Raw genomic sequence first — 24,872 nt, 5'->3', positions numbered from 1 at the left:
TTCAGTGCCATTTATGTAATTTCTTGTAGTATTTTTTTGCATTTAAATTGTCTTGTAGGTACTTGTAAATACTGGTTTTCTAGAAAATTGAGGAGTGATATTAAAATAACTTTAATGTTTTTTTTAGGGCTAATTATGTTAGCCCTAAATTTACTGTTAGATTCTCAATGCAGTATTGTAACCATGCAGTTTACTTTCCAATGCAAATTACTTTGGATCATAGCCTTTTTAATGATTGATATACAACAGTAAGTGTATCATGTGACAAGACTGAGAAAACTGATGCAAGGAAACTTACTGCAGTTCTTCTTGTCCATTGCAGGATACAGAAGAAGCACTTGTGATGAATCTGCGAGACAGCCAGGTTCTCAATCATAAAGAGAACCTTGACTGGAATTGGAATCTAATAGGCACCATACTGAAGGTAAGCTTCAAAAGGACATGATACTATTTTTATTAATTTTTTATTTAAAAAGTCTCAATTTCACGTGAACTTTGGCTTTTTAATATTAATTCTATACTGCATTCCATAATCTGTTTTGTTTCGGAAAATTAAGATCTCATGGATTTAATCAGCACTGATACAATCACTTTGTTTACAACCTTTAAGCTCTGTGCAGAAGTACAATTAAAATTCACAAATTTATTTATTGGATACTGCCATGGATACTACCTCATTGAGTTTCATAGCAGATACTTTTTTGTATAATGCGAGCTAAAGATTAAGGCTGGAGGTGGGTGTAGTTTGCTAACTTCAGATGCTTAGGCTAAGCCACATAGGAAAACCTCAGTAGTATGCGATCTCATTTTCTGTTTTGAACTAACAGAAATATACCCATAGCATTATGTTCATTAAAAAAATGAATTTTACAAAATTAGGAAATATCTCTGACAGGGAGAGCATTATCTTAAATATATTTGATGCACAGTTTTAAGAGACTGCACCTTTTTTTAAGCAGAAAACGTGCCTTCTTTGAGTTAGAAAACTGAGTTCTCAATATAGTCATCAAAACAAAACAGTTCCTGTCATCCTGTGCGTCAAAGCCATCCTTCTGTTGTTACCCCTAATTAGTTTTTTCCTGGTGTGTTTTTACTGTTATTATAAAGAAGATGGATGTACAAAAGGGAATTAATGGCGACAGTAATAATCAAATGTTTTAGGTTTGTTTTTTGAAAGAACCAAATATTTTTGTGCATTTTCTCAGGGACTGATGGACTTGAAAGAGCAAGAATCTGTCTGGTGTAAAGACCTCGATGTATATATAAAAGTAAATTTTCTCCACCAAGTGTCACTTTTGACAGGATTTCTACTGCAATAAATAAATTTACTAGATTACTAGGTACATATGACTATTAATTGTAGATATTTTTATTGTTGATTCTGTATAAAGATATTACCAGGAAACTGTTTTTCAGAATCTCACTGTTAATTAGTCTGTGTAGTACTTTGACAATGGACATTTTATGTAGAGTCCCACTAGAGTGTTGTGGGCTTTTTTTACTTGAAATTTAGGTTAAACTGTCAGTTTCCTTGGTATCTCAGACCTCCCTAACAGTATTTCTAGAGTCCCAGCAAACAGTTGCTAATGTCTCAAAATCAGGGCCTTGTGTCTTTCACAATGAGAAGTTTGTGTTTTCTGGTTTGAAAATAACCACTTCTGTTGCTGTTAAACTGCACAATAGCGTCATAAATTAAGATACTGTTATCAGAGGGGTCTATCTTGAGTCCAGAGATGACAGATTCCATTGTTTTGACTTTGCTATTTCATGTGGCTACTCACTTCCCCTGTGTCTCTGCCCTGTTGTTACAGCCATGTAGCATCAGCTTTCTAATGACCTCACATCTTATATCTTCTGTGGTCCCTTACTGCCTTTTTACCTGGTAAACTTGCTAAGATGCTGGAAGAGCAGCAAAAGGGGCCCTGTTTAGGATGGAAACTTGTCTTTGACAGCAGAGCTTCATATTTTTTTCTGGCACCGTGGGTTCAATGTTACTAGTATAGTCAGTTTTACTGATCGTTAACTAGTGCACTCTATGTATACCAGCTGGAACTGTAAACCTGTCAAGTAGGAAAGGAAAATGTTTGCATTTCTTCTCCCCCTTTCCAATAAGATTATTTACTAATAGCAGCCAGAATAAATCTGAAACCACAGAGACAAAACAAAATACAGTAGCAAGAAAAGATGGGTACAAAGCACATTATTAGGTTTTCATGTGATTTTCTAAAAAACATCTTACAGAGTGTCAGCTCGAATAACCAATATTTAAGTAAGCTATAACAAAATAATGGCTATTTTAAAACAAATCTGGCTAATACAACAACAAGAAGTTATTTTCCTGTTCCTCTTACTGAAATTCATTTGTTGTTTGCAGAGAAGAAACAGATCAAAATTATTGGCATGTTTTCTGTTTTCATTGGAATTTTGGACTTGCACACATAGCATGTGCCTGACATTATCTGTCATTCTCTAGAACAAAACTGAATAGTTCTCGGAGCACAAGTGTGGGCTTTTCAATATAATTCAAGGGGTAATAGCAATGAGTAAATTTTAGTAAATAATTAAGGACTGATGTACAAATTTCATATAATGCTATATTTGCTGTTTTTCTAGTGGCCAAATGTAAATCTAAGGAACTATAAAGATGAACAATTGCACAGGTATGTAAAAGTTATATAGATGTCCTTTGAAGAAAGAAATGTGGAAAAAATGTTTTTAGTATGGCAATAAACTATTCATTGGATATGTCACACTTGTAAAAATCTAGATAATGTAAAATGTAAATTTAGATAATTAGGTTGCAATATTTGCTTTAAATAAACAAATAATATTTACGCTTTAGTGGCTTCTTTTATATTCACAGGTGCTTTGTTTTTTCCCTTAACAAGAAACAAACCAGCTTTGTAAGCACCCTATTTGAAGATAAATGCAAGAAAGCCCAGTACAGCACTGTTTCCTTTCATGTCTGCTGACATTAAGATGCTTTTATTACTTCTGGATATGTGTGGGTTAACAGTAATTAGTTCTGAATAAATATGCTTGTTAGAAGTTGATTTGATTGAATTACTTTGGAAAGTAGTTCTGTATTTGTAGACACAGAAAGGCACTTTCCCATGAATTTGAGGAAACAATCTAAAGCTATAATATATCCTGCAAAAATGGTGCTCCGTTTTAAATGTTTATTAAAAAATAATCAGGCTGCTTTTATATAGCTTACCCATCATAAGTGGTAGTCCTGTTGTAATGATGGCAATAATTTAATTTTGCATTTGTATTTTTATCCTGCTGATGTGTTGTTCTGGGGGCTTTTTTGGTTGTTTTGGTTTTGGTGGGATTTTTTCTTTTGATGTGTGTCTGTGTGTGTGTCTGTGTGTGTGTGTCTGTGTGTGTGTGTGTCTGTGTGTGTGTGTGTCTGTGTGTGTGTGTGTCTGTGTGTGTGTGTCTGTGTGTCTGTGCTTGTGTGTGTGTGTCTGTGTGTGTGTCTGTGTGCGTGTGTGTCGATGTGTCTGCACATGTGTGTGTCTGCGCGTGGCTCTGCGTGTGTGTCTGTGTGTCTGTGTTTCACGTCTGTCTGTGGGTTTTTTTTGTTTGTTTTTGCTTTCTTTATTAAGTGTTAATGGCTTATCTGTACCCAGCTGTGACACCCACCCCCACCCTACTTTTACTTCCCTACCTGGGGATGATGTTACAGTTCCTGGTTTTGTGCTGCATTTGAGCATTGTTCAGTGCCTAAGTAATTTAACTCCAAATAAACAAAATCTAGATTAATTTATTGTAAAACCTCTGCAGTTGATTCATCCCTTCCATTGTATAGTTGGTTAGGTGGTTTAATGTCTTTAAAATGTTGCTCTCATATAAGTAAAACTAATTAAGGCCTGAATCTGTCTGGTTTCACGTCTGATCATAACAATTTTCAGCCACCTTGTTCTCAAAGTGCAAGGTACATTTATTTGTCATTCCATAAATATATTTTTTGGGAGGGCAGGAGGGGAGGGGTACTGTTACAGTTCTTGTGATGATCTTAGGGCTGTTAAAGTGAAAATTCAAATATTTTTGTCTTTATACTCATGAAGGTGTATATACATGTATGCATACATACATACTTAAGCATGCACCTATGTATTGCTGATAACCTAGAATAAAATGCATGTAATTTGACAAAATTTAAAGAAGCCCTTAGATTTTCTTTCTTACTGGTCCTCTGTTTATAGTTGGGCATAGTGGCTTACTCTCACTTTTTTTTATCTAAAGACATAGTGCTTTTACTTAAGTTTTCTTAATGCTTGACGTATCTGCCTTCAGACAGAATATTTGCTTTCTTTTAAAGCAAAAATGTAGGTTTATTTTTTTTACTAAGAATCAGCAGGGGAAAGGTCTTTGAATATTTATTCCTGCAATCCAAAATTCAAGCTATATTGCTCACCGTGCTTTCAAGAGGTCTGAATGAGAGTGTATTTGCAATCACTGTGTTATGCTTCAGAAATACTTAAGTGAGGTGAATGAAAACAATGTTGTTGAATAAATACAGACTTTTAATTTATTATTATAGCTATGATATATAACTATTATAGCTGAAAAAGCACACGTAATGGATTCTTAGTTAGCTCTTTCTAAGTCCAGAGAGTATAGGTTTTGAAACTCCTCACAGGATAAATTACAGCAGAATAAATTGTAAGCATGACAATGAGAAGGAGAAAGCAGAGGTTTCCTTTGCTTATTTTAAGTCATGGCATAGAAAACCCTTTCTAAAACAAAGTACAGCTGCGTCTTTAAGAGCGTGCCTGGATAGACTCATTACTGCTGCCTGCTACTCTTCCAATAACTTTTGAAAATGTATTGCCAGTAAGCTAACTTAGTGATAACAGTATCATTTTAGACTGTGAGAGTGTCCTTATCATACTAAAAAATAGCAAACTCTTTTTTACTTCCCTAGGTTTGTAAGGAGATTGCTATATTTTTACAAGCCTAGCAGTAAACTGTATGCCAACCTGGATCTGGACTATGCCAAGGCTAAGCAGCTCACTGTGGTGGGTTGTCAGTTTACTGAATTTCTTCTTGAATCAGAAGAGGTGAGAAATTTTAAGCTACAAGACTAGAGATAGCATGAGTAGTGCTGCTGTATGCCACTTGGAGGAAAAAATCCTTAGTTTTATTAAAGTATTCTGTAGACTCTTGAGTGTTAAATCTAAAATGATCAGTGTAATTAAGAAATGTAACAAAATGTTGAATTGTCCAGGTAAGACGCTGAGGAAGACAACTTACAAATTTTATTAAATACAGCTTTATTAAATGCAAAATGAGTTTGGAGCTTTTTAATTCTTTTCAGTGGATATTCTTCCTTTATCTGCTTTCTTAATGTGTGCTAAAATTTCTGTGCCTCAGGCCAGATCAAAATATTGAACAATCCTTTTCCTGGAAAGTATCAAGTTGGTCCTAAGATATCTCCAAGCTAAATTTTTTGTTTGACTTGAACATTTTGCTTTCATCTGAATTGTGTTTGTTAGCCAGCATTTCTGTTTTATATCCACATTGCTGTTGTACATCTCAAATTTAAAATTATGGATTTCAGTAATGGAGAGAGACAGAGTTCTCTTACTAGTATATGCTTTTTTTTTTTTTTTTTTTTTTTTTTTTTTTTTTTTTTTTGTTAGGATGGACAAGGTTACCTGGAGGAATTGGTTAAAGATATTGTACTTTGGCTCAACTCTTCATCAGGAATGAAACCTGAACGTAGTCTTCAAAACAATGGGTTACTAAATACCCTTAGCCAGCACTACTTTCTGTTTTTTGGTACTCTTTCTTGTCACCCTCATGGAGTGAAAATGCTTGAAAAATGTAATGTGTTTCAGTGGTGAGTGTGTTTATTCTGTTTGAATTTTGCTTATGGATAGAATAGTTATGAAAATTGTAAACTGTGGATGAGGATCATGTTCTGTAAAGCTTAAAACTTTGAACTTTACTTAAAGATCCCCAGTTGAAGGGGTATTCAGCAATTCTTTTTACGAAGAGATCTTTCATCTGTTATTACTGAACAGATATTGGACATCGTGTCACAAAATAGATTACTGTTTTTTGTACGCATCTCTCTGACAGAAATCCATATCAGGAATACTGACTTTACTGAAAAGAAAGGGGACTGAGGGGTGGGAAGTGGGGAGGTGGCCAAAATAACCAAACAAAAAAACCCAACAAAGTCATCATAAGCCATCAAAAACTATCACACTGTAAAATGTGATTATGTTGTACCTAAACTTCAGTGCATTATATTTGACTGAAACTTTAAAGCTGAAAATTTTAAATTTTTTTCCATTAATTTTAAATGCAGTGAGTGTTAAGCAAAACTACAGGTATCTTGACAAAATACTGGGGTTTTTTTTTGTTGCTTGTTTGTTTGTTTGTTTGTTTTAAAGTTATTTTCATTGATTATTATAATGCAGGGGTTTGTTTTTTGCTTCAGAAAACTGCTTTTACAGTAAAATCTGCACAGTTAATAGGACTGACCTGATAGCTTTATACATAAAACATTTTCCAGTGAGTGGTTGTTTAAAGGGATTCATTAGCATGTTTTTTTGTACTCATAATCTCCAATTAAAGTGTGCTGACAAAATTATTGTTTCATACAATTTGTATATTTTGAGTATCATACAAAAACTTACTTTGTATACTGCATTTATAGAAATGAAGGTAATTCAAAGCACTTCAGTTAAAATTATTGTTTGAGTAAATAAATGGGCTTGAGCAGATTCAAAAACTAATTTATTTTTTTTTCTTCTCCCTCCTCTTGTCCTCCCAGTCTTCTTAATCTTTGTTCTTTGAAGAACCAGGATCACTTGTTGAAGTTGACTGTTTCTAGTTTGGATTACAGCAGAGATGGGTTAGCAAGAGTCATCCTGTCTAAAATCCTTACAGCAGCTACTGATGTAAGTTCAAACTTACATTCCATTTTTATTTCTTACTGGTCATTCATTTTTTTATTCAAAGTGTATGATTTTATTTTTAAGGTAATCCCTTTCTTCTTTTTTTTAATCCAGAGAAATGAAACTACTTCTAAGGTAGCTTTAGAATTTACTGTGAACTTCACACCATAGGTTGTATTTGTGCTCAATAAATTAAAGTATTCAAGTAGAAGAGGTTTCTCTTGTGTATGAAGGAGGGTAAGGCCTTTAGAAGTATAAAAAAAGTGTAACATTATTGTCTAGGTCAGTGGACATCCTAAATCAATTGTGAAGATGTTTTCATACACAGAGATGTGTATTTCTGGCAATAATAATCATGTTAACCTTCTGTTGGTAGTTACTGTTTTGATGATGAAGGTTCCTGATGTGGAACTGTGTAGAAGCTATACCTCCTGGAACAAGGAGTGGTTCAGAAACAGGCACTGGGATTTTTGTTTCTGAATACATGAATGTGAGTGAAAAAGAAGCTCTTGAGCTTTTAAGAAAAGGTGTAACATAGCAAGTATTGATTTTCGAGAAATTACAGTTAGTTGAAATTAAGGGAATAATGTTCATTTCTTCAAGCTGTTCCATCTGGACAAGGCAGAATGTATTCTAGAGTGGATACAGGAAGGAATAAGGTTGATAATAGGTTAAAATATCTCATATATTAGAAGAAGAGAGGGAAAGAAAAAAATTGAGGATATTTTTCTGACCCTGTCAAAGATGTGATGATTCTTATGGGTAAAGAGTGCAGTCTGAGAGTAATGGAGAAGATTTGGGTTCAAGGAATGACTTATTGAAAGAAGCTGGTGAAGCTTACTACTTTACTATTTTAAGTAATCTTTCAAAGGCGTGATGACTTTGGTATCCTTTCTTCAGAGTTATTTTCTGCCTAGAGTGAGCAAGAAAACAAATTAATATTGTTCCAGAAAGCCAACCCTATTCTGTGCTGCATCCAAAGAAGTGAGACCATCAGGTTGAGTGAGGTGATTCTCCCCCTTTACTCCACTCTCATGAGACTCTCCACCTGAAGTTCTGTGTCCGGTTCTGCTCCTCAAGACAAGAAGGACATGGAGTTCTTGGAGAAGTTCAGAGGATGTCCGCAAAGAAATCAGAGGGCTTGAGCACCTCTTCTATGAACGCAGGCTGAGAAAGTTGGGGTTTTTCAGCCTGGAGAAGAGGAGGCTCTGGGAACAGAGAAGGCAAGGGGTTTTAGTCTGAAGCTGTGTAGATATAGATTAGATATTTAAAAGCCATGTTTTCTGTGAGGATAGTGAGGCATGGGAACAGTTGGCCCAGAGAAGCTATGGATGTCTTCTCCCGGGAAGTCCTGAAGGCCAGGTTGGATGAGGCTTTGAGCAACATGTGCCAGTGGGAGGTATCCCTGTCCATGGCAGGGGGAGCTAGAACTAGATGATCTTTGAGGTCTCTTGCAACCCAGAATATTCCATGGTCCATGTTGTGAGCACACATCTGTGTCTTTATTAGACTTCTAAGGTCCTGTTAGATGGTTATCATTTAAAAGCAGTTAATTCTGTGGAACTTCATTTCACTATTTTCATTAAGATTTAGTGTTAATGGGTACTGCCTCCATCCCTGCCAGTAGAGTTATTTCTGCCTCACTAAAAGGGGCCACACATGGCTCTCCAGCATCTCACTTTCTTCCAAATGCAGCTAGTTAACAATTAGAAAGAAGTCCAAACATACTGTCACAATCTCTTCAATGTGTATAGTTACACTAATAATTTGAGGCATTTTTTTATGAATTAGTTTGTGCTTTATATTTTGGAAGATTTCTTTATTCTGATATCTAAAGTATGAAGATTTAAATTTTGTTTTGACAGAGATAGTTCCAAATATTTTCAGGCATTCAGTATTTAAATAAGAAGCTTTATTTAGCTAGGAATGGGTTGATCTCCTTCCAAATGTCCTATAAAGACCTACTTTCCTTATTTGTTGTTGTCTTTTTTTTTTATGGTACTGAGGGGAAAAAAACAAACAATGTATTCATCTGTGCTTGAGGTATCACAAGCTGTCAGTAGGCTGGCATCAAGTGGGTGTAGATACTGTCTGAACATACCATATTCAAAGCCAGAAGGTGGTTAGACCTACTTCTGCTCGTAGTGATGATAACTAAAAATACTGTGTGTTTGTAATTCAGCTTAATGAACAATAGGTGGTAAGTACTTCTTGTCCTTCAAAAATGAATAGCATAGACATCACTCCAGCACCTTAGAAATTAAGAAAGCTTATAGAGCCCCCAGCTTTAACATGTTCCTTTCTGTCTGTGTAGCATTATGAGAGTGGAGGTTACGAGCTGATCACAGACATTACCTTGAATATTTATTACTAGACCATGGCAGGTGTCAAAGTTGAACTTTTTGGAGAAAACTAAGTTAAGAGATTTTCTACAGGCAGTTAAGAGGCATTCTACAGGCTCAGAAACTTAAGAACACAGATTTTGAAGCTCAAACCTAAATAATTAGCCTTAAAGTCAGATATCTTTCTTGCCAAACACACTGATACCTTCTCATATCCATGATAGTTTAAGGTCTGAGCCTATGTTAATGGTTCATAGCTACTGAGTCCTGGTGCTTCCATTTCCCGGTCTCACACTGATGCCTGGATCTGGCAGTACTGTCTAGGGAAACAGCAGAGATTAACTATCTGGTTTTGGCAGTCTTTTGAAATAAAAAACCAGAAATACTGGAATGTTTCTTGTCAGCTACCAGGAACTGACTTACCTGACAGGTGAAAGTGTGACCTTCCTCATGTGGGCATAATATGGGTCAACTGTCCTTAATATCAGAGTTTAGGGTGCACTCGCTTATGGCATGTCTTTAACCACAGCTGTCTCTAGGAAAGTTGGTAACTGAGATGTGTGTGATTTAGATTTAGAGTTCAGTGTTACAATAGTTGAGACTGGACCCTGATTTTTGTACACTGCAATTCTGTGAGAATCCCATCAATGTTTTCTTGTTGGATATTTTTTTTTAAATATGCTAACATATTTAAGAAATATTTTTTAAAAATGAATGCTTGTTGTTCATCACAAATATAAAGTAATCTTTTGCTATCGGGATACTAAAAATCTGAGAAGTTTTACTGTTTGAACCTCTTTAACGGAGCATGACTTCCATTGTGAAACACTGAGTCTTGAGAGATTAGTAAACTGTGTCAGGGTATTTTGCTTCCTTAATTAGTTGGCATGTTTGGAATTCTTGGATTTCATAGGAAAAAAATCCCTCTAAAAGAGGAAAATCACAGAAAGAATAGACTGTCTCAGCTAGTAGAAAGGGTTTTTTTAAGAAAAGATTTCACTGAATAAAATTTGAAAAAACCACTAAAAAAGGTGACCTATCAAGAAACCCTTTGGCAGTGTTTGGTTTATGCTATAATGCCAATATCTTCTCTTGGACAAAAGGCTTCAAGTATTTATGATGTTTATTCTCCAGGTAGAAGATTAAAGTGTAAAAAGCTAATACAAAGGATTTTGTAGATTATTCTTCTGTTGACTGTATTCTTAGTAATGCAAGTGTTTTTTAACAATTGCATTTGGCAAATTAAAATATTTATATTAAGATATTAATCTGAAATCAATTCCAAGAGGATAAGATAGCTGAAAGAATACTGAACTGGACAATACTTGCATGGACAGTTTCACTAACTGAGGAGTAATTTGGAAGTGCCTCTGCTTAGATGCTAGAGGAAGATATCCGCTGTTTTCTATATTTTATGGTCTAGAATTTTGAAATAGCAGCATTGTCAACAGCAAAAAAAAGTTTAATACTTAATATTTAGCAAGGATGATAGGAGAAGCAGAGTTTGTAGCACTTAATACTCTGTCCCATAAGGAGAATGTATTTTTAAGTACTTCCAGAACTGATATTGTGTCACCTTGGACAAGTGAATCCTAAGATTAGGAATAAAAATACAATCAATTCAAATAAGTCACAAGCCCCTTCATCTTTTCTTTTTAAGGACTTCTGATAAGGACCTAGTTGGATGAGTTGAGCCTCTATAGTGTAAGCCTCTGGAAGGGTTTGTATTCATAATCCAGAAGAGAAATTGTGATTTAGATTCTGTATGCTGCATCTGACTTCTAAATTGACTTGTAAAGCAATGAAAATTTGTGTAACTGGATGTCGTTTCTTAAAAGCAGCATTTTGTAAGGCTGAAGGATGATCTCCAGTTAGGCTTCTTCCCTTCAGAAATTTTAATTTTCTGAGACATTTATTAATACCTCATATATTTCAGATGCTGAAGATGTTTTTTTTCTTGAATAAGCTTAGGTTATAGCCTTCTCTTCCTTTTCAAGCTGCTTGGAGCTGTGAAGCAGGTTTATTAGCCATTTGCTAATAAATGCCTGTGAAGAAGGAAGGCAGTTTCTGTAGCCAGCTTAGCCTGAAAAAGAGAGAGCAGCATTTTGTGCACAACAAAACCATGGACAGAGCAAATATCTGTGCGATCAGTGAAGCAGAAGCACATCTTAACCTACTTCCAGATGTGCTTTGGTCACATTAATTTGCTGAAGCAAACTGATACTGCCTCAGCTGCCTTTCTGCCAGTGAATGGTAGAAATGACAGAGTAGCCCATGTGGCCTCAGGTGCCTCAGTTCATGACCTGAAGTTTTATATTCATAGATGGCTAAGGGATACATCTACTGGCATCTCTGCCAAGCTGCTTGTAATCAGCTGGGCATAGTGACCTCTGACTTCTTCCTTCATATCTAAGTGTCTCAAAATCTTCTGACAGATTCAGTACTGGGCTTTATGTTTATCATGTAGTTCATTCATGAGGGAAAGTGAGGAATGTCTGTTCTCTCATACCTGTCAGTTCTCATCAAAAGTCACAACATCCTGGAGTTTTGCTTCATCTGGAAAAGCAAGGCTGGGCTTTACCCAGCTATTCTAGGAAATGCGCAGAGGTGATCTTGATGCACAAAGGTTGTGGCCTTGCTCGAAGGGTTTAGGACTGTTTGAAATGCATGTGGGTATTTTGCAACCCCTGATCTAAGGTTTATATACTTTAGTCTGTTGAGTCATTCCTGATTGGAAAGACCCTTTTCCATACATTCAGTTACTTAAAGCACTATTCTGCTGTTCTCTACCCTTTTTTAATTGTTCTTTTTCGTTCTGATGATAGTAGGAAAACCAGAACTGGTACACAGTGTCCAAGATGTCAACACTCATCGAGTTTAACTAGTGACACTGCTGACTCTTCTTGTTCTGCGTATTTTAACTGGTTTTGGTTGCCATTGAACACTATCTAACACTTCCAGACAACTAGTAATGCCAAAATCTTTTCCCTGGGTAGAAAAAACTGACTTAGAGCCTGTTGTATGTTTGAAGCTGGTATTAATTTTTCATTTTAGTTCATTGTTTTAACTTTATTTGCAGTGAATTTCATTTGCTGTTTTATTGTCCCATCAAAGTTATGAGTTCCTTCCTCCCTTTTTCTTCTTCAAACAGAAAATAAAAATTATTCTAATTCTTTACTAGCTATCTGGCTAGATTAATTACTGTTCAGGAAGTATTTTAGGAAGTGAGCATTGTTATCGTTTGTTCTCAGTGTCACAGTCGAGTTACGTCAGTAACAATGATCCTTTTTAGCCGTCTGAACTATGTGACATTGAATTCTTCTTTCATATTATTGTGTTATTCTTTAAGGATATAGCATCTAGATCAAGCGATCATTTTGCCATAGTGGCTCATGTTCTCATCTTCAGTAAAGATGCTGTTTATTTTCAGTTGCCCATACAAGGCACACCACTAATGGGATGCAAGCCATTTCAGAATGGTTGTGCAGCCTAGGTCAGAGTTCCAAATTACTGTTCCACAGAGTGTTACATCACTCCTGCCTCCCCTCCAAAAACTAATCCTCTATGTACTGAATAGGTAGAAATGTGCACATGGTATTTGTAGTTGAAGTAATGGGACAAGTTATTTTAAAATGAACTGCGCATAATCACATTTCCTACTCTCGTTTTCTTTCAACTGCTGCTTGTCAAGTGTTTCTGGTGGAAAAAGGGCAATCCAGAAGATATTGTGAACCTAGGTAGTGCCTTCCAACTCAGACCAATTTATCTATCTCTTGGAGTACACATGGTCACACGCATTCCAACATAGGTCATTTATATTTTAACACGCAGAAAATTTACTTGATTATAGCTATCATAGTGATAAAGGTATAGGGACTGAAGACCTGAAGAAAGATTTGAGTACCTGATTCTGGCTTTTCCAGTTATGCTTGTCTAAGTATAGCTAATACCTTTCCTAATAAGTATACATTGTCGTGGTCGTTCTGTGGTTACTCCAGAACACTGCAAATTCTTGCAGATTAAGCCTTATCTCTTCTATTGTCTATTTTTTTCTAATAGAAAATGATGTTAGTAAGTTTGTGTAGTTTATTCCACAAGTTTTGAACAGCTGTTCAGGAACTGAAAAGCACTTATTTCATTCCAATATTATGGAGAAATATGTAGTAGTAAACTAGGTGTTGGGAAACTGTCTTATTACAGGTAATAACATTTTTCTATATTAAACACTTCATGAGAAGTCCTGAAGATCAGATACTTCTGGAAAAAAAATTTCTTAAAATAAATTCCACATCGATTCTGTTATTTACTCGTTAAAAGTTTTTTTGCAAAATACTGCATACCTGAAAGTATATACAATTCTACAGGCCACTTGCATGGTGGCTTTCCTGTGAATCCATGATAGCATTGTGAGGTGCTATCATGTTGCATGACTAATTGATAAAGCCTTTCCAAGGAGACTTGCCGTGACCAGATTACTTCTCAGACTCAAATTTCCCATATGATAAGATAGAAGTAGCTCTCCAACAAGCTGTAATTTTAAAACATAAAGTGTGCATCAGAGCTGCCTGCTTTAAAATGTTAATTGAAATGTATTTCTAAGAGTGGTAAATCATTGGTGACATTAACTATTTTTTTTCCATTCAAAAAATCATTTTCCTTATTTTTGCAGAGCTGCAGATTGTATGCAACAAAACACTTAAGAGTATTACTAAGAGCGAATGTGGAGTTCTTCAGCAATTGGGGGATTGAGTTACTGGTGACCCAGTTACATGATAAAAATAAAACTATTTCTTCTGAGGCACTTGATATTCTAGATGAGGCATGTGAAGACAAGGTGAGCATCTTTTCCCTTTTCAAATTTTTCTTGGTATGCTATTCCTCAAGCTGTTCCCCACCCCTTCTTCCAGTAACAAAGTGAAAGTATGGCAGAAGCTACTGATAGTTTTTGTTCCTGGTTGTCGCTGATGAAGTTCATAATAGTTTACAGATCTCCTTGCTGAAAATACTGTACTATTAATGACAGGAAATGTAGGCTTCTGATATATGCCTGCTTTTAAGGCATAAAATTACATAAAGATATATTCAGATTAATTCACCTATTTTGGCCATTACACTTTTTCGTGAAATAATACATGTTTAATGACAAGAAGGTACTTATATTTGATAATATTAGGATGAGGTTAGTGCTTTTTGATATTTCTTTGTTGAAAAACTTACTGCTTTGTTGCTGTCGTATTTTAATTGTTGTCGTTTTCAGAATTATGTAGTGCTCAGATACTCCTTGTGCATTTTTTCTTATTTTAGGCCAATCTTCATGCCCTTATCCAAATGAAACCAGCTCTTTCTCATCTTGGAGACAAGGGTTTGCTTCTGCTCCTAAGGTAAATATTAAATATGCTGGTTGACTTGACACTGTAGAAAAGAAACAGTATTTGGGTTGTTTCAAATTACGTGGTTTGTTTTAAGTGGAGATTAACTGTTTTATGTTTCTTTACAGATTTCTGTCCATCCCAAAGGGGTTTTCATATCTAAATGAAAGAGGTTATGTAACAAAACAAATGGAAAAGTGGCAAAAGGTAATGCTGGTGTGAATATGGAGGTTTAGAAGGCGAAAGATTCCTAAGAATATTCTTTGTTCATACATATATGTATTGTAGTGTCAGTACAATTATTGCCTCAGTGACTTAGGATTCTGCTGAAAATGGTTTACAGGGGCTTACAGTGCTACAGCTCCTCTGTATGTACATGCTTTTGATTTGCTGAGGCCTTTTATATAATTCTGATACTTTGGCAAATATTTCAGGACTTTGTAAAGTAAGCTGCTTTAAAAGATCTGAGCTAGAGAAGTGTGAAGATTACTACTTCTCAAGATCCTTGTTACCCATGGTTGTTGCTAGTTAGTTAAATTTAGAGCTCATGAAGACAAAATTACCTTGTGTTAGGAAGAGAATAGGAACACCAGCCCATCAAGAAAAACAGAGCCTTGTCATGACTAGAGTAAAACTCTATATTGTAAATATAGATAAATACCCTATTTTGTTTTCATAATTGATTGTAAGTGCTGGATCTCGTTCCTGTTGGCAATTTTTTCATTAACTAATAGCTGTTAGTTCTCTCGGAATACTGAATTGTGTGGTGTTATTTATGTTGAGATTATTGAAGTTCAAGACAGATGTGAAGTAGATCCTTCGTTCCTTTCTTATTTAACAATTTCAATGAACTAATTACACAATCAATCAGCTCTGCAAATTCACGAATATGTATAAGTGTGCTAATTTTTGTGAGCTCCACCTTCAGATCACAAAGAAATTTAGCCTTCCTTGAAGAGCACTTCACTTACTCCTTCTTTATGAAGTATTATACTGCAGAAGGGCAAACCTCTAAACGTATTCTGTCTTCTTTTAGGAATATAACTTAAAATATGTTGAACTGATTGAGGAACAACTTAACGAAGCACTTACAACATACCGCAAACCTGTTGATGGTGATAACTATGTTCGTCGGAGCAACCAAAGGTAAATTTGAGAAAATGCATCTTTTGGCTGGACTGATCAAGAGAGCTTTAAACTAGAATTGATGGGAGAAGCAGGTACCAATAGGATTGCAGTAGGTAAGCCAAGGGTTGGCTGGCATGGTATTGCCTGAAACTTGCAGTGCCACTGGGAACATTAGGAGCATAGCTGAAATGCTTGTACACCAACATGAGCAGTAATACAAACATGCTGAACTGGAAGTCCTGGTCAGCTCTCAGAATCATTGGTATTGGAGAGACTTTGTAGACTGAGTCCTGTGACTGGAAAACTGAATTAGTGGGCTCTGGGCTGTTCAGGAGGGACGGGCAGGGCAGGTGAGGTGGAGGAGTCACTTTATATTTAAGGGAGAGATTTCAATTTGCAGCCTCCACAGGTGGTGATGATGTGGTTCGTAGCCATTGGGTGAGGACTGGGGGGCATGAGAAACAAAAGACATGCTGTGGTCAGTATGTACAACCAGGATGCTAGTACTCATAAGTTGGGCAATTCAGAGAGCTCTCTCTGGAGAGCAAACTCAGGGAGCTAATTGGTGGAGTACCCTGGGAATCTCTTTCTGAGGGCTTAGTAATCCCCAATTGCAGGTCAGTTTTTAAGAATATAGTAAGAGGTTTTTAAAGTACTTTCATAGCAAGTGGAGGCCTAAATAGAACATGGGACAACTACTTGTTGATGATCACCTAACTAACAGATGAGGAAAAAGCAACTTATTCTTTGTTTACCTCAGTTCTTAATAATACTGGTAAACCTTGGACTGCCCAATCCTATGAGTCAGAGAATCACAAGTGTGGGAACAGTGACTTGCCATTAATCGACACAGAAAACGTAAGGGGCCATCTGTATCAGCTGAATGTTCACAAATCCATGATGGAATTCATTCCAGAATACTGAAGGAGCTAGTGGATGTTGTGGGAGGACCCATTCTGATCATCTAGCAAAGATCTTGAGAAACTGGGGATATCCCTGCTAATTGGAAGATAACCAGTGTTACTCCAATCTACAAAAAGGGCATAGGGGAAGACACAGGGAACTACAGACCTGTTCTTCTAACCTCAGTTCCTGGCAAGAATATGGAGAACATTATACTAGTTGCTACTGAAAGGCATTTAAAGAACAATGCAGCCACAGGGCACAGTCAGTGTGGGTTCACAAAGGGACAGTCCTGTTTAAAATAAATTTATATCCTTTTGTGATAAGGTCACATGTCTAGTGGATGAAGGGAAGACAGTGGATGTAGTTCTTCCAGATTTTGTTAAGGCTTTTCATACTGTTCCTCACGGTGCATTTCTGAAAGCATTTTTCAGCTCTGGAATGAGCAGGTTCACAGCGCACTGGGTAGAGAACTGGCTGAAAAGCAGAGCTCAAGGTGGTGCAGTGATTGGGGCTACATCTAGTCAACAACCCGTCCCAGGTGGTGTTTTTCAGATCTCAGTTTTAGGACCAGGTCTCTTCAGTCAGTTTATCAAGTATCTGGATGCAGGAGTTGAATGCGTCTTGGAGGTGCTTGGGTGTTGACTGTCATGAGAGACAGAAGGCCTTGAGAGGATTCTAGATAGATTAGAGCAATGGGCTATGATTAATGGGATGCAATTTGATAAATTCCAAATGTCAGAATCTGCACACAGGACAGAGTAATGCTGGGCACAAGTATACACTGGGAAAGGAGTGGCCGGAAAACATCCCTGTAGAAAGGGATTTGGGGTTGCTGGTCAGCATCAGGCTTAAGAATGCAAACCCTGTCTTGGGGTGCATCAAATGCTAAATGACCAGCCAGTCCAAAGAGATGATTACTCTGCTGTATTCAGCACTGATGCAGTCTCACCTTGAGGACTGTCTGCAGATCTGGGCCCCACATTCTCATAAGGATGTGAAAGTACTTGAATGCACCCAGAGGAGGTTGAAGAGTTGAATGTCCTGTGAGGAGCAGCTGAGGACTGAAGACTTTTCTAATTCAGAGAAAAAGATGTGTAGGGGGGATCTCCTGGATCTCTGCAGCTTCCTGAAGAGAGGATATAGCTGTTTAGCTCCTCTCTCTAGCATCCATTCATAGGACACATGGGAATGGCTTAAAGCTGCATCAGAGGAGGTTTATAGTGGACATTAGGAATCTAGAGGGTGGTGAGATGCTGGAGTAGACTTCCTAGAGAGGTGGTTGGTTCCCCAAGCCTGTCAATGTTAAAGCTATTTGGACGATGCTCTTAATAACATACTTTACTTTTGGTTATCCCTGGAGTGGTCAGGCTTTTGGACTATGTGATCATTGTACCTCCCTTCCAACTGGAATTTACTGTTCTAAATTCTCCAAAAGATTCCTCTTTCTCCACAAAAAACTCAGGAGTAATTTTTGCCTTACACTACACTGTAATTTACATTAAAGGAAAATGTGAAAATTTCTCTTTCTGCCAGATTGCAGCGACCACACGTCTACCTGCCAGTTCACCTTTATGGCCAACTGGTGCATCATAAAACGGGCTGCCATTTATTGGAGTCTCAGGTGAGGATAACAACTATTTATAACTTGAAAGAGTTTAAAGAATACTGTATGAGTACTGTACTTTTAAAATAAGTTTCAAACAAGATGGTATTTAAAGTCAATGGAAAGTAAATTCTGAACGTCTTAAGTTACATGAGACAAAAAAGTTGTAAAGGCAGTCTTTGCTCTCTAGACTCATGTAAAATTCCTTCCTGGCACTGAAATATCAGAGAAATACTCAACATTATTCTTGAAATTGTTGGTAAAATCCTAGAGCAGAAAGCAAATCACCAATAGAAATATTTTTTCAGTCTTTATGTGTTATATATTGACACTTAAAATTGTTACTGTTCTTTTTTTGCATACAAAAGCATAAAGATGAGGGAATAAAGTTGACTTTCTGATAGCCTGAAAAGCTGAGGAAACAAACCCTAAGCCAGTTCATAGTAGCTTAAATTATTTAGTTTTCAGTGAGGGCTTGCAAGATGATATAATGAATTTAATATTGCAGAGTTCAAGGGTAAGCTTATATATTCCAGGGTGTTTGATTAATCTGTTATCTTTATAAAATCTGAATTAACCTGATTACATAAGTGGTTATATTACAATTTTCTACTTGTATTATTATTGCTGTTAATTTGTGCTTATACAGGACTGCCACTACTCTTTTGAGGGTACATTGTTTGAATTTGCGTTTTACCCTTATTAAAAATACAACAAAACCTGATTAACTGAGGTATCCTTTTCATTTTCAATTGTGTTGTTATTTTTTTAATCCTGTTTTCTCTTTCAGAGTATTGTTACAGATCTGAGTTACACTGTTCGTTCCCCAATGCTGGATAAGTGGGAAGGAATTAAGCAGCTGAAAGCAGCCCTTTGGGCTTTGGTTAGTAATAGATTTACAAAATTTTTGCAGTTTGTGTTCTGTTATGACTCTTGATTCTGAACCAAGTAAATACAATCCTGTTAAATTATTAATTAGAGTTTTTGTTGTAAAATGTGTATATTTCTTCCAAGCTTGCTCTCCAAGTCTTATTGTAACTGGACTAGGCTAGAAATTCCTAACTACACCTTTTCTGAGTTTTTTCATAGTAATTATGTGTATTTTTTATTTTTTACAAATAAAAAGAACAGAATGCCACATGTAGCAATAATATTTGTATGGAACCAGTAGTTACAAGTTGTTGTAGCCTGATCTTAATATGTTTGCTTCAGTTGTCCAAAATCCAATGCTTTTGGAAGAAAACTGGCTTCCACTGTTAATATATGTGAGTATATATTGTGATGACATCCCTGGTTCTTGGGATAAGTGAAAAGCTGGTGCCTGTGCCTGTCCAACCTATACTTCTGAATGGGCTTTGCTATTTCATCTCTTTATCTGCTTCTTTCTTGTCATCCCTGGAGTTTATTTTGGAACATTTGTCCAAAGTGACTATTACTGGACAATACTGTAGGTGTGTAATAAAATGCCTATGTAGGAAGAGGGTAAGGTTAGTAAACAGAATTCATACTGCTGGCTGTGGTATAGCTGGTAAAATTAGAAATACATAGTACACTGTGAGCAGTTGTAGGTATTACTCATAGTGTTCAAGTCCTGGTTCTGGATTTGTATGAGTAGGAGATGCCAAAAAGGGTACTCGGATATCTTATTTGCTTTTAGAAGATGTGGTTTGAAACTATGCTACCAAAAAAAGTATTGAAGCTTTACACTGATAGAGCTGCAGATCACATCAAAATCAAAACTTACTTGTCAAATTTGTATTTCAGGGCAATATTGGATCATCAAATTGGGGTCTTAACTTGCTTCAAGAAGAGAATGTAGTTCCTGATATACTGGCGCTTGCCCAACATTGTGAAGTTCTCTCTGTTAGAGGGTATGTGTATCTGATTTATACATCAAATTTATAGATTGTAGTTGCTATAGGCTTACAAATAGCCTTAGAAATTATCTCATTTACATGAATATAATTGTGCATTCACTCATTTGGAATTTTGTTATGAAAGATCGTTGGCTGAATATTGGTCTCGGTCCTATACAATTGTAGAGTTGTTTAGGAAGTCTGAAAAACACATTAAGTAAGCAACTGAAACCTAAAAAGAAAAGGTACATACTGCTTTTAGCCTTTTTCAAAAAACAATTAAATCTCTAATTGAACCAATTTATTATGCCACCCTTTTTATTCAATATCTTTTTCAAATCCTTAAAAGAATGCATAGGTAATCTTTTCCTAGTATTGCTTCTGCATTAATGTTTGCCCTTGTTTCTTTTTTTAAAAAGGTGCTTTTATACTTTATGTAGAAAAATAATGTAATTATTAGGTTTTGAACAGAATATTGTTCTCAGATATTTTAGTGCATTTCTGAAGCTTCCATTGACTTAGAAATAAAAATGAACAAAAAGCTACTTGGTTTTGTCAGGTATCTGCTGAATTATATTAAATCTGTCTCTTTTCTAAATAAGCTTAGTTAAATTAGATGCTATTATCGTTGCTCTTTTTTTTCTATATATACATTAAATACAGAACCTGTGTCTACGTGCTTGGTCTAATAGCCAAAACTAAACAAGGATGTGACATTTTGAAGCATCACAACTGGGATGCAGTAAGACACAGTCGTAGACAGCCTTGGCCAGTGGTCCCTGATGACATGGAGCAGCTCTGCAATGAACTTTCTTCTATACCCAGCACTCTTAGCTTGAACTCTGAGTCCACCAGTTCAAGGCATAACAGTGAAAGTGAATCTGCTCCCTCAAGTAAGTTAACAAGAACAGAACAAACAGAACCCACCATGAAACAGCATTTTGGTGTTCTTAGGAACTTCTTGGAAGGGCAAGGTGCAGGCAAATGATGTTGCAGGAAAGAGTGCAGGCAAGGGGACAAAATTATATGCGTTCAGGGAAATGTAGCTTTACATTTGGTATAGAAGTAAGAAACTTCAGCATCAGGACAAGTTACTAGTGTTCATGTGAAGTCGTGGGGAGCTTCCTGGACTGCTGTAAACTGCAGAAATCGGCATGCAGTAAACAGTCAGTGTTCAATGGATTGTCCTCGAAGAAATATTCTGGAATATAAAGACATATATTCTTTGTGTGTATGTAAACACAGAGTATTGCCACATTAAGTTTCTTGTATATTTTGAGTATCTAATCCATCTTAATTTCTCTATGGGTATTTGGAATTTAAATCCAGAAATACAATGTCTTTATGCGATAGCATCTGTTGTGACCCTGTTAGCTGGGTGCTTGTGTTGAAATAAGGTGGTGTGGCTTTTCTTTTGAAGTAACGAAACTTTCAGCTCAGGTATTCCTCAAAATACTTATGCTACCAAGATGTGCTGAAAAAGCATTGAATTAAAATTGCAGTAGATCACATAGTCTTCCACTTCAACTACTATACAATTGCTAACCTCTTATCATAATTTTATACAATTTGAAGAAATGTCAATTTTCGGTGACAAATCCTCATATAATTTCAGGTATGTTCATCATGGAGGATGACCGTTTTGGTAGTACTTCCACTAGTACATTCTTCCTAGATATTACTGAAGATGCAGAACAAATATTTTATGACAGACCTGGACCGTCAAAGGACAAAGACCGTAGTCCTTTTCCATTTTTTTCTTCTAGTAGGCTTGTGAAAAATCGCATTCTAAACTCTCTTACTCTACCTAATAAAAAACACAGAAGTAGCAGTGATCCAAAAGGAGGAAAGCTGTCATCATCTGACAGTAAATCAGGCCTGAGGCGAAATCGTACAGTGACAGAACCTTCCAGTAGCATAGACTTTCCTGCTGGGGAAGAACTCAACCCTGTTTTCAGAGTTCCTAAAATCCAGACTTTACGATTAGAAACTTCTTTTGTCGGAAGTAAGCACATGGAAGATGCTGATAGTACCCCAAGTATTGGAGAAAATGATCTGAAGCTGCCGAAAGGTCTTGGAAATGAAATTCAGCGGGAAAACACAAGCAGAGAAAGGCTGATAGGAGATGGTACTACACAAACACATTTCAAGAGTCGTAGCTTAAGTTTTAATACAGATACCACAACAAGTGGCATAAGTTCAATGAGCTCTAGCCCTTCCAGGGAGACTGTAGGTGTGGACACTACAAATATAGATACTGATTGTGGAAGCTTGAGTACTGTGGTAAGCACAAAAACAGTTAAACCAAGTCACTGTTCAACACCACAGTCTAACCACCTGCCTCTCTCAAAATCTAACTCTGTATCGCTGGTACCGCCAGGGTCTTCTCATACACTTCCCCGAAGAGCCCAATCTCTTAAAGCTCCTTCTCTTGCTACAATAAAAAGTCTTGCTGACTATAACTTTAGCTACACAAGTTCTCGAGATGCCTTTGGCTATGCTACACTAAAACGCTTACAACAACAGAGAATGCATCCTTCACTGTCTCATTCAGAAGCCCTAGCATCTCCAGCAAAGGACGTGCTGTTTACTGACACTATTACTATGAAGTCCGGCAGCCTGGATTCTCGGCTGACCCCAAGCCGGTAAGAGATTGTTGTGCCCTCGTTTCTTACTTCAGAGTTTTAAAAGCAATTACACAGAAATCACATTTCTAGTATTTTTTCCAAGTTCACCTAAAAATGACAATTGTTGCAGGATGATTCATAATTTCTCTTAGTATTAGTAGTATTAGGTGAATAATGTAATAGAATGAGAATTCACAGCTTTGTAAGTGCTGTCAGAGAAGCCCAGCTGTCACAGCTATGCTCAGCGCTTTTAATGCTGTTAGTGACAGAAGAAAAATGCTTCCTTTTGTCACATTTGCTTACTGGATTCACTTGTTTGGTATTTAAATGCAGTTGTACTGCTAGCATTACTGAAGTTGCTATTGCACAGAATTGTCCATGTATACAGAGCGTATTTCAGAAGAGAATTTTCTTCATGTAACTTGGTGAGGTTTTAGAACAGGGACTCATGCCAATATGCTATATTCGTGTTCACTGTGACATTGCAGCCGGTGGTGACATACTGATACCACTAATACAAAAATGCATTTGGCTTCCTTGCTATAAGAGAGCTGAGATTTTACTCATGGCATTTATTTTTAGATGGCAATGTCACCTCTTTATTTTTGAGTAATATTAGATGTTCTGAAGACTAATTGGATGGTTATGTAAAATATCTAGCTCATGACATTGACCCTGTTCCCAGCAGCTACAGTCACAGTTTAACAACTTTCTCTTAAAAGCTATTCTAACAAATTTCTCTTCAAATCATCTTTTAGCTAGCTCATTGGATTTTCACTTGGCTGGGAAAGGGAAAAGACAGTATCTATCTCTGTTCTTAGCTAAGCATCCTCTCTCAGATTAGAGAAAATGGTGAAGCTACCCATACACCAGTCATCTGCTTACTGTGCTTAACAGTGCCCAGTCCCAGAACTGCACTCCACATACTCAGATGAGCGTATGCAGTGACTGCTTATTACTGTGCTTTTTTGTCCTTATAAAGACGAGCATTCATTTGTTGGTATTTTCACATGATTCCTCAAAGATGCCATAAAAGGTAAGTTTTGTTCCCTTTTTTAGTTGGGTTAGAACTAGACTGGGTGTGCAGATTAGGTTGAAGATGACTCACTGGTTAAGCTGCTTCCCCCTGGAAGACACAAGTGCTGTTCTTGCTCTGTCATTGGCTTCCTGTGCTCATGCAGAAAGAAATCGGTGTCATTTCGGTGGCGACACTGGTTCTGCCGCCGGGGTAGTAACACTGTACCATTCCTTGCAGTCATGCCTTTGATATGCAAAGCAGCCGTGTTGCAGTGGGCTTTCACCCTGACTCTCAACAGGCAATGTAATACGAGCAGTGTTCCTGGTGCTTAGCTGTTTGTGATCTCTTACGTCAGTGGTTAGGCTCAAGGATTTGAACTGACCTGTTTAACATTGAACTGAAATGACTGGAGTGCTTGTCTCTCTTTGGAAGGTTAACAAATTTGCAGATGTACATATTACAAGAGATATTCAGGTTGTGTTAGTTACTAATGTAAGTGATTGGCAACACTGAAGTAGCCAGTATATGTTTTAATTACTGGTTACAACTGAGTGTATGCACTGAAAAATTATATTACTTTTAATTTCACGGTATGTTACTACTTCCAGATAAGTAATGTCCTCAACTTCTCTTTAATAAATTGGAAAGAAATATTTTGTCCCTCTTTGTATGCCAAGGCATACATGTTCTCTCAGTCTTCAGAAAAATCATCTTTGACTCATTCTCCATTGACAGATAAACATGCTTATAGCAGCTAACAGCTCTAAGTTGATTTTTGATGTTTCTAGTTGATCTTTTTATTCAAAAGGTTGAAAAGCTTATTCCTTTGCATTAATTCTTTTGAGAGGCTCAGTTTTCCCCCTCCATCTTTTAACAACCCATCAAAAATGTTAGTCTGCACATCTCGAGTCCTGATTGTGTGACTGAGCCCTTTGAGATGGGCTTTCATGAAAATTTGTTGCTGTTTATCACTACTAATGTTTTTGTCAGATTTTCTAGGAAAACCAGTGACAGATGTTTAGGAAAAATACATCTTTAATTTTACGTTGAGAGTAATTGGAGAATGTTTTATTATGAAGTAAATAATGCACTTGGTAGATTTTGGG

At 36.6% G+C, this 24,872-nt stretch overlaps 1 protein-coding gene across 5 annotated transcripts in view; it reads left to right on the top strand.

The window, feature by feature from the left end:
* The window catches only part of RICTOR (RPTOR independent companion of MTOR complex 2), an 88,041-nt gene that overhangs the window by 52,225 nt on the left and 10,944 nt on the right, over positions 1-24,872 (top strand). For all 5 annotated transcript variants that reach the window (XM_030466875.1, XM_030466878.1, XM_030466874.1 and 2 more), the window contains 14 exons: positions 323-424; positions 2,614-2,660; positions 4,934-5,069; positions 5,652-5,851; positions 6,794-6,920; positions 13,929-14,093; positions 14,564-14,640; positions 14,757-14,835; positions 15,665-15,774; positions 18,196-18,283; positions 19,056-19,148; positions 20,030-20,136; positions 20,785-21,014; positions 21,737-22,766. In XM_030466875.1, coding sequence (XP_030322735.1) covers positions 323-424; positions 2,614-2,660; positions 4,934-5,069; positions 5,652-5,851; positions 6,794-6,920; positions 13,929-14,093; positions 14,564-14,640; positions 14,757-14,835; positions 15,665-15,774; positions 18,196-18,283; positions 19,056-19,148; positions 20,030-20,136; positions 20,785-21,014; positions 21,737-22,766 — 2,591 coding nt within the window. The remainder of the gene's footprint in view (positions 1-322; positions 425-2,613; positions 2,661-4,933; positions 5,070-5,651; positions 5,852-6,793; positions 6,921-13,928; positions 14,094-14,563; positions 14,641-14,756; positions 14,836-15,664; positions 15,775-18,195; positions 18,284-19,055; positions 19,149-20,029; positions 20,137-20,784; positions 21,015-21,736; positions 22,767-24,872) is intronic.

Source organism: Calypte anna, chromosome Z (genome assembly GCF_003957555.1).
Source record: "Calypte anna isolate BGI_N300 chromosome Z, bCalAnn1_v1.p, whole genome shotgun sequence".
Lineage (NCBI taxonomy): Eukaryota > Metazoa > Chordata > Aves > Apodiformes > Trochilidae > Calypte > Calypte anna.
Note: the sequence above shows the minus strand (reverse complement) of the source record. Positions and strands in the feature narration are given on the sequence as shown.